The sequence below is a fragment of the Phodopus roborovskii genome, unplaced genomic scaffold, assembly GCF_943737965.1.
Source record: "Phodopus roborovskii unplaced genomic scaffold, PHOROB, whole genome shotgun sequence".
Classification (NCBI taxonomy): Eukaryota; Metazoa; Chordata; class Mammalia; order Rodentia; family Cricetidae; genus Phodopus; species Phodopus roborovskii.
Window position 1 is genome coordinate 25,418,301 of NW_026126540.1, and position 10,484 is coordinate 25,428,784.

General features: G+C 45.7%; 1 protein-coding gene across 1 annotated transcript; it reads left to right on the top strand.

Annotated features, from left to right (window-relative positions):
- Window positions 1–372: 372 nt before the first annotated feature.
- Window positions 373–7,192, top strand: Tchh (trichohyalin). Its single transcript, XM_051199266.1, has 3 exons — window positions 373–479; window positions 1,978–2,143; window positions 2,862–7,192. Exons 2-3 carry the CDS (start codon window positions 2,006–2,008, stop codon window positions 6,918–6,920), a joined length of 4,197 nt encoding a protein of 1,398 aa, XP_051055223.1. The 5' UTR covers window positions 373–479; window positions 1,978–2,005; the 3' UTR covers window positions 6,921–7,192.
- Window positions 7,193–10,484: the final 3,292 nt, after the last annotated feature.

Genomic DNA, 10,484 nt, shown 5'->3' on the forward strand with positions numbered 1-10,484 from the left:
CAGGGGAAGATCTGGCCTCCATAGGCACCTGTACTCGTGTACACACACACTTAAAATTAAATCTTAAAAAATAATCAATGACTAGAGTTTGTTTTTATGAAGTCATAGTAAATCAAGATTCGGAACATTCATCACCTTTGTTTAATGCTTTTATTTTAACAATGAAAGAAAGTTAGAAAATCTGCCCAAATAGTCTACCTTTTTGTGTTAGGTGGGGCCAGCACCCAGTCAGCAGGCAAGTCCTGTGAACCCTGTCCAAATAGCTACGTGAGCAAATAGTGAGATAAACAAGCCATTCCTGGAGACAGAGGTGGAGCTGGGATTTGAATGAATCAGGTCATCCCACAGAGTGGGTGTCTCCTTCCTAAGTTGTTCCCCAGGGCACAATTAAAACCCCTATAAAAGGCTAGACTCCCAGTTAGCTAGCACACTTGACAGCAGTGTCAGCGAGCACTTGGCTTCTTCCTCTGGTGAAGTGGGTAAGTCCCATTCTGTGGGATGGTGTTCTTCTATATGATTTTATTTTTTCTAGCCATGGTACATGTTGGGGGGGATGAAGATAGAGCCTATGCTCCAGAAGGGGTCTCCACCTTCCAGTATCGGCTAAATCTTACTTCTTCCATCGTCTTCCCCTTTTCTTTTTTGATGAGGTCTCACTATTTAGCCCTGTCTAGCCTAGACTCTACTGTGTTGTAGACTAGACTGGTCCCAAACTCACAGAAACTGCCTCCGCCTCTGGGAAGTTAAGATTAAAGGAAGGAGCCACCATGCTTGGCTTGCCCCACCTTTTTATGTGTGGCTGGAGTCATCACTTGAATAGCCGTAGTTCTCTCAAGGCTCTGAACTCAATACTTATGCACACCAAAACATAGCGTGGGTGCTTATGAGGTTCATCTTTCTGGAAAACTACCATCCCCAAAGTGTGAAAACCCTCTGATCTCTTTTTTTATGTGTTCAGTATGACATAGGCATCTTCATACAGTTCACATCTGATTTGGTGTGTCAAGTGTTGGAGTTCAAATGATAATAAAGAACTTAATTAAGTGAATACTATGCAGTCAGCCAGCAAAACCATCCAAGTATTTTTTTTTAACACTACTGTGTTGGTGGATAAGATTAGTTGTGGCTGTGTGTTTTGCTTTGTCTTGGCAATACTGGAAATATTATTTTGCACACACTAACAGTCACTCTACACAGATATCAGCATTCAAATGATTTACTTGCATTTCACAAAGGCCAGGCTTAAGACCAATATCATTCAAAGTTCTCCAGGTTTGTTTGACTTATTGGCTCTGATCTCTCAAATAACTTTATAATAGAAAATATGAATAGGTTAAGGCAGAAAACATGAAATCTATGTTACTGCTTTGCAGCATTTAAATGTTATAATGTTTTATTTTGACAAGAAAGCACCCTTTAATCTTAGAATTGACATGAATTAGTTCCTTTTGGGCTATACACTTAAGGAGTAATTCACATTTCTCTCTCTCTCTCTCTCTCTCTCTCTCTCTCATGTGTGTGTGTGTGTGTGTGTGTGTGTGTGTGTGTGTACTTTAAAAATGCTCAAGTCTTTCACATCTTGTCTTTTACCTATCCTTTTTGCTCAATTTTAGGGGTTGCTATGAGTAGCAATATGTAGAATTTAATTCTTACCCGCATCTCTTCTTACCTGAATGTCTTCATTAATCTGATCCGACATATGTTGAAAAAAAAAAAAGTAGGGGGAATATGGGTAGTCTACACAAATGGACAGCGAAAAGCTGACTGCAATAGTTTGAAGATGATTTTCTTGACTTAGAATTTTTTAATATTTCTTTTCCCCTTTGGAATACAATATTTAGGGATAACACGCTCTGAAAATGCAAATTGAAATAAGTACTAGTGGAAAGTCTAAAGATCTGTCTAAATCGGTGTGAGTGAAGTTTCCCTAATATCGGAAGCAGAGATTTAATTCTGAATCCTATCTCATTGTTCTAGGTTTACTTAAATTTGAAAGAAAGAAAAAATGTCTCCACTTCTAAGAAGCGTTATTGATATCGCTGAAATTTTCGATCATTATGCCACACATAGTTGTGATGGAGCATCGTTAAGCAAGAAAGACCTGAAGAACCTCCTTGAAAGGGAACTTGGAACTGTTCTTCAGGTGAGACCTGACAAGAAAAAGAAATCTGCGGTGTGGGGCTTTCAATTTTCCTCCCAAGAAAGACCAGAGCGAAGAATATTGGTTAAAATGGATTTTTTCAACATGACAGGTTTACATTACATCCTCACTCATTTTTGTGCCCGAGGTACTTAAATTGGTGTTCTAATCTGAGTACTAAAGAAGTTAATGACATTTATTTAATGGACTTGATGGCATTGTTAATGGTAATGAAGTGTTAATTAATAAGGCATTACCGCTAATGATGCTTAATCCAGTTAATAGACTTAAAGGGACATTTTTTGCTCCCAACTTTCAGAAACTGAAATCTGCTTTGCTGCAAATATCTTAGTTCTTCTTCAAACATGGAATAGACTGGCTTTTCAAATGAAATAAAATGTTGGAAATCTTCATAAATTTTCATTTTATTGATCTCAAGGACAAATTCATTCCTTTGTTTTTGTCTTTTTGAGATAGGGGTTCTCTGTGTATCTTTGGAGCCTGTCCTGGAACTCGCTCTGTATATCAGGCTGGACAGAGATCCACCTGCAAGGGTTAAAAGCATGCTGTGCGCCACCACAGCTCTGCACTCTATGCATTTTCTAATTATTCTAAATATATCCTAATCTCAACACAAGAGCAACAATAAAATAAGCGTGAGAGTAAAAGCTTACAACATGTAAATAATTAATTACAAAACGTTTGTTTTAATCTTTCATAGAGACCACATGACCCTGAGACGGTAGACCTGACCCTAGCACTTCTGGATCGCGACTCCAACGGGCGTGTTGACTTCAACGAATTCCTCCTGTTCCTTTTCAAGATTGCTCAAGCTTGCTATTATGCTCTCGACCAGGCCTCGGGGCTAGATGAGAAGAGGAACGTGTCACAAGATCGTAGGCAAGAAGACCAAAGGAGATTCGAGCCCCGGGAGGTACAACGGGACGAAGAACTAGGGCGCCGAACCAGGCAGAAGAGACATGAGCAAGATGAGCGCACTGTGGAGCAGAGGAAGAGGCAAGAGAGACTGGAGCAGGAAGTGCAAAGACGAGAACTGCAAGAACTGGAGGAGCGCCTTGCAGAGAAAGAGCCACTAAGCAGGAGCCAGGGTCCTGATGCTGAGGAATTTTCTGAGGAAGAGAACTTGCGAGAGAGGCAAGAACTCAAGAGCAAGGACCGGACCGAAGAGAGACAGCTGCAGAAGAGCAGAAGAGAAGAGCTGCGCGACCCCCAGCTGAGGCGCGACCCCCAGCTGAGGCGCGAGCAGGAGCTGGTGGCTGAGGAGGATGAGCAGACTCGTCTCCAGGAGCCTGATGACAGCTTTACCCAGAGCTGGCAGCGGCAGCTCGAAAGGGAGGCAGAAGCCCGTCAGAACAAAGTCTACTCCAGGCCTCGCAGACAGGAGCAGGAAGAGCGCCAGCTGCGGGAGCAGGGGCAGCGCCGCGACCTCCGACCGCAGCGTCCTGCTGAGGAGGAGCGCCTGGAGCAAGAGCAGCGGTTCCGCGAGCCGGAGCAGCAGCGCCGGGACGCCAGTAGGAGCCGGCAACTGCAAGAAGAAAGGCAGAGCCAGCAGAGGGAGGAGGAGCTACGTGAGGAGAGGCTGCTGCAAGAAGAGGCGCGGCGGCGCCAGCAGCGGGAGAGGAAATACCTCCAGGAGGAAGAGCGGCTGCAGCAGGAGGAGGAGCGGCTGCAACGGCAGGAAGAGCAGCTGCAGAGGGAGAAGAGGCGCCTGCAGCAGGAAAGGAGGTATCAAGAGGAGGACCTGCAGCAGGAGGAAGCGCGGCTCCAGCAGGAGGAAGAGCGGCTGCAGCAGGAGGAAGAGCGGCTGCAGCAGGAAAGAAGGCGCCTGCAGCGGGCGAGGCAGTATCAAGAGGAGGACCTGCAGCGGGACGTAGATCAGCGTAGGGATCTGAAATGGCAGTGGCAACCAGAGAAAGAAAATGAAGCTCGCCGTCACAGGCTCTTCTCCAAACGCAGGGAGGATGAAGAAAAGACCCGGCAGCTGGAAGATTCCCTGGAGCAAGAGAGACGGTTCCGTCAGGATCGGCGGCCTCTGCCAGAAGAAGCGGAAGAGAGGAGGGAGCTGGAGCAGGAGAGGAGGCGCCAACTGCAGCGCGACCAGCAGTTCCTAGAGGAAGAGCGGCTGCAGCGAGAGCACCAAAGGGAAGCCGCAAGACGGCGTGAGAAGTCCCAGGAGGAAGAGCAGCTCCTGAGAGACTCGAGAAGACGGCCCCTAGAGAGGGATGCCAAGTTCCTCGAGGAGGAAAAGCAGTTGCGGAAGGAACGGGAAGAAAGGAGGCGGCGACAAGAACAAGAGAGGCAATTCCAGGAGGAGGAGGAGCTGCGCTACCAAGAACGGGAGAAAGAACTAAGGCAGGAGCGCAGCAGAAAATCCTGTGAGGAACAAGAGCTCCACCAGCAGCGCGAGGCAGACCAGCGTCGGCAGGAGCTGCGTGAGGAAGAGCAGAGGCGCCAGCAGCGTGACAGGAGATTCCGCCAGGAGGAAGAGCTTCGTCAGGAGCAGCGTGACAGGAGATTCCGCCAGGAGGAAGAGCTTCGTCAGGAGCAGCGTGACAGGAGATTCCGCCAGGAGGAAGAGGAGCAGCGCCGCCAGCAGCGTGACAGGCGATTCCGCCAGGAGGAAGAGCTTCGTCAGGAGCTGCGCGAGGAAGAGCAGCGCCGCCAGCAGCGTGACAGGCGATTCCGCCAGGAAGAAGAGCTTCCTCAGGAGCTCCGTGAGGAAGAGCAGAGACGTCAGCAGCGTGACAGGAGATTCCGCCAGGAGGAAGAGCTTCGTCAGGAGCTCCGTGAGGAAGAGCAGAGACGTCAGCAGCGTGACAGGCGATTCCGCCAGGAGGAAGAGCTTCGTCAGGAGCTCCGTGAGGAAGAGCAGAGACGTCAGCAGCGTGACAGGAGATTCCGCCAGGAAGAAGAGCTTCGTCAGGAGCTGCGCGAGGAAGAGCAGAGACGTCAGCAGCGTGACAGGCGATTCCGCCAGGAAGAAGAGGAGCAGCGCCGCCAGCAGCGCGACAGGAGATCCCTCCAGGAAGAAGAGCTTCGTCAGGAGCTGCGCGAGGAAGAGCAGAGGCGCCAGCAGCGTGACAGGCGATTCCGCCAGGAGGAAGAGCTTCGTCAGGAGCAGCGTGACAGGAGATTCCTCCAAGAGGAAGAGGAGCAGCGCCGCCAGCAGCGCGACAGGAGATTCCGCCAGGAGGAAGAGCTTCGTCAGGAGCTCCGTGAGGAAGAGCAGCAGAGACGTCAGCAGCGTGACAGGCGATTCCGCCAGGAAGAAGAGCTTCGTCAGGAGCTGCGCGAGGAAGAGGAGCAGCGCCGCCAGCAGCGTGACAGGCGATTCCGCCAGGAAGAAGAGCTTCGTCAGGAGCTCCGTGAGGAAGAGCAGAGACGTCAGCAGCGTGACAGGCGATTCCGCCAGGAAGAAGAGGAGCAGCGCCGCCAGCAGCGCGACAGGAGATCCCTCCAGGAAGAAGAGCTTCGTCAGGAGCTGCGCGAGGAAGAGCAGAGGCGTCAGCAGCGTGACAGGCGATCCCGCGAGGAAGGAGAGCTTCGTCACGAACTGGAGGAAGAGCAGCTTCAGGACAGAAAGTTCCTCCGGGATCAAGAGCTCAGGCGCGACAGAAAGTTCCGTGAAGCAGAGCGCCTCCAGGAGCTTGAGGAAGAGCAGCTGCGAGATCGAAAATTGAGAGCAGAGGAGCAGCTTCGCAGGGAGCGCGAGGAAGAGCGGAGGCGAGGTCAGGAATGTGACAGAAAATTCCGCAGGGAACAAGAATTCCGCCAGGAAGTGGAGGAAGAGCAGCCCAGGGATAGAAAGTTACGTCGGGAACAAGAGCTCAGGCGGGACAGAAAATTCCACGATGAAGAGCGCCTCCAAGAACTAGAGGAAGAGCAGCTGAGACACCAGGAACGTGACAGAAAATTCAGAGAAGCAGAGCGCCGCCAGCAACGTGACAGAAAATTCCATGAGGAAGAAGAGCGACTCCAGGAACTGGAGGGAAAGCAGCTGAGAGATCGAAAGTTGAGGGTGGAGGAGCAGCTTCGCAGGGAGCGCGAGGAAGAGCGTAGGCGCGAACAGGAATGTGACAGAAAATTCCGCAGTGAACAAGAATTCCGCCAAGAAATGGAGGAAGAGCAGCCCAGGGATAGGAAGTTCCGCCGTGAACAAGAGCTCAGGCGTGACAGAAAATTCCGTGAAGAAGAGCGCCTCCAGGAACTGGAGGAGGAGGAACTGAGACGCCAGGAACGTGGCAGGAAATTTCTTGAGGAAGAAGAGCGCCGTCAGGAGCGTGACCGAAGATTCCGCAGAGAACCAGAGCTCCAGAAAGAACGCGAGGAGCAGCAGCGGCGCCGCCAGGAACTCGAGGAAGAACAGCTTCGCTTTGAGGAACAGCAGCGTCGACACCAGGAACTGGAGCAACAGCTTCGCCAAGAACGTGACAGGAAATTCCGGGAGGAGAAGCAGCTGCGCCAAGAACGTGAGGAACTGCAGTTGCGGAGGCAGAAACGAGATGGTCAGTACCTAGCTGAGGAGCAGTTTGCCAGGGATAAGATTCGTCGTCAGGAACAAGAACAACGTCAAGAAGAGGAGCAAAGACGTCGCCAAGACCTGGAGAGAAAATTTCAAGAAGAGCAGATCCATAGGCAGGCGGAGCAGAGGCGCCGCCAAATCCTGGAGACTGGCACACGCCAGTTTGCCAATGTCCCAGTGCGTTCCAGCCCTCTCTATGAATACATCCAAGAGCAGAGGTCTCAGTACCGCCCTTAAAGGATGCTGCGGAAGTCCTGGCACCAGCCAATTTATTTTTTCTTTTTCAAGCAAAGGAAGATGAGAAACGCTGGGCATCAAATGATAGCTCACGTGTTTCTGGTTGTGGGAAAACTCTCTGGTCTTAGAATGTCTTTTTCAGAATCTTAAACTATACCTGTTTCATTTCTTTCTATTCTTTCATTCTGCCTCCTGTAGTTCTTTATTGCAAGATGTCTTTGTTCTTTAGTGCAAACTTTTAAAAAAAGAAGTCATTTAATTTTTTAAAGGAATTTTGTTTGAGGAGCACATTGATTTATTGCCTTCATAAGTAACAAGAATTATGTAGCAATTTGATATGTAAAATAATTGAGCCACTGTTTTTAGTGGATCATCTTGTTGGGAGCTCTCATTTTGTAAGTTTAAGTTTACATTTTCTCTGGCCTAAATTTCATTTGGAGGTAACCAAACAATTTTTGTTTCATAATTTTGACAGCCCTCAAATAATGCAAGGGGGTGATTTATGCAGAAAAAAATGTGAAATCAGTTCATAACTAAAAGAAATATCTCTTAAGAGAAAGACTTGGACAGGAAATTAGTTTTGGGCATCATATTTTTATACTTAGTATCACTTAAAATTTTGTGAAGCAAAAGCAAGGTGTTTCTCAAACAACTCAAATTTAAAATTGGTTAATTTGTAGAGCTCTGTCTTATTTCCCCAAGTTTTGTTGGGTTCAAGATTGCTACTTTTGTACATTTTAGTTTAGAGGGAACCTACTCAAGACCCTATAAACATCTGCCTTGTTTGGGTTCAGCAAGAGTTCACAGAATGATGGAAGAAGGAAAGGGGGAAATGTAAGGACAGAGGACAAATTTCTAGAGGTCTCTTGACTAGATTCATCAGCCCACAAACATTTGAGACTCTATAGTACTTAAAGGCATTCTTGTTGGGAAAAAAATGGACTGTAAAATTTTCAATAAATGTTTGGCAAATAATAATCCTTGTCTGTTTTAATTATGTGTCTATCATAACTCATATCTAATGTGGAAATGTACATATTTTCAATCACATAGTTTTTTAAATATCAGCTATGTCCAAATATGAAAGGAGGAAAGAACCTTCAATTTTCCCTACAAAATTTTCCCAATTTCCTATATCATTTAAGAGTAAGTTTTGAACAAAAAAAAAAAAATAGAATTTGGCATTATACTTTTATACTTAAATTCTCATGAAGCAAAAATAAGGTGTTTTTCAAATAATTCAAATTCAAAACTGCTGTTATTTGTAGTGCTCTGTTCCATTTCCCCAAGTTTTGTTGAGTTTAACAATATTACTATTTTTGTACATGTTGGTTTAGAGGGAACCTACTCAAAATCCTGTAAACACTTGTCTTGTTTGGGTCCAGTAAGTGTTCACTGAATGTGGAAGAGGTTAAGATGACCCCTATATCATCTCCAATACCACATTAGCGCTCTACAGAAACAATTAGTGACCTAGTGATTTAAGAAACAGTCCATGAGATGCCTGAATCAAAAAATGCTAAATAGTAATTTATCCAAATGTCACATTACCATTTCACAATGCAGACACCTTTTGCTACATGCTGAACTGCATTATTTAATTGATTATTTAACTGAGTTACTAGGGGAAAAATTTTAAAAGGATCTTATCAAGAATATCACAACCAGACGTTGGTGGTGCATGCATTTAATTCAGCAAAGAAAGGCAGGTAGATCTCTGAGTTCAAGGCCAAGCTGGTCTACAAAGTGAGTTCCAGGACAGCCTGGTATACACAAAGAAAGCCTATCTTAGAGAGAGAGAAAGAGAAGGGGGGGAGAGAAAGAGAAAGGGGGGGCATAAAGAAAGGAAAGGAAAAGAGTGGTCAAAGATAAAAGTGAAGGAGGCTAAGCCTGCAGCTTCTGAGTATCATTCTGGACAAAGAATAAGGAGGCACTTAACTGTAATGAGTACATACTCTATCACACTTTAATGCAACTGGAAGATTTTCATCAAAACCATAGCTGTGGCATCCTTCTGCCCTTCCAAATTATTTCTAACTCTAAAACCATTTCTCCCACAAACACTTGTTTCTTCTTTTAAGTTTTTCTCAGAAGCCCCAGAGGAAAGTAATTATTTTTCCCTAGGATCCTCATAAAAGATTTTCCTTTTAAATCCCCAGCTCCAGGATATTATACTTACCAGTTAAGCTACAGTTCAACGGTAATCAAAGACAGTTAGACTTCCTATAGCACTTTACAAGTAAGAAAACATGAGTTTACACAGAAAAAACTATTGTTTCATCAATGTAATAACGTACTTTTTTTTTTTTTGACAAGTGTATAAGTAAAGCCACACTCCCTAGCTACTTTTAGCCTAGTAGCAGGAAAATTTGGAAGCCAACTTGTTATAACTGAATGGTGTACCTATCTGGGCAGGATCTCTTGATGTTATTGGACAGTTGCATGCTTAACTTCAAACTAGAAGTCCTAGTAACATTACTTCAGCTGCTACTGAGAAATAGGATGGAGAACTGTCATGTGCTACAATACATGTCTATTCACCCCAGAATTGGAACACATGACAGACCAAAGAAAGAGTTGAACCAGTGTCCAACTTGGTGAGCAGGTGAGTTCTAAGAGGTTACTAACAGGACTATGGGTGAGGAGTAACTTAGCAGGAGCAGAGATGACTCAAAAGCAGCTACATCATTGAGAATCCTTTCCCCAACACCGGCAAAGACTCAAAAAGCTGTAACTCTGGGACTCACTACACAGCTTTCAGACAGCCTCCAACAATATTTTCTCTCTTCAGTTCTGCTAGTCAATCTCTTCCCCCAGCAAGTGCTTACTCTTTTTTATACTACTGGGGAGCATATACTTCCTTTTATACTACTGGTCCTCAAGAGTCTAACAAGTTTCTGTTCTCCAAGACAGATGGAGAACTTTTATTTTAAACCTCCTGAGGTTCATAAGTCTCTTGTTTCTTTCTGGAGGAAATTGCCATACAAGAGTTTAATACAATGTGATTAAAAAAGTGACTCTGTCCCTCTCCTTCTCCTTCCCCTCCCCTCACTCCCCCTCTCTCCCTCTCCTTCTCTCTCTCTCTCCCTCCCTTCTTCCCTCCCTCTCTCTGTCTCTCTCTCTCTCTCTCTCTCTCTCTCTCTCTCTCTCTCACACACACACACACTAGTTTACATGTTGAAGTCTTAATATCCAATAACATGGGCTGTAATATTTGGAAATGTAATATTTAAAGAGGTTGTTAGTTTGGGTCCTAATCTGATATGGCTGCTATTCTTACAATATAAAAACTTGAACACAGACACAAACAGAAGTGTGGAGACATAAAAACAAACACAAAGAGAAGATCATCACCTACAAGTCAAAGATATAGGTATGGAGTAGGTCTTTCCTTTATAACCCTCAGTCATTAATCTGACTGACACCTGGGACTTGGATTTCAAGCCTTAGGGACTCTGAAAACATAAATATATCCAAGCCAGCAGTCTGTGGGACTTTGTTATGACAGCCCTGGACACTAACACATCACATAAGGTAAATCTGTGATCTGTTGTTAGGTGAGCT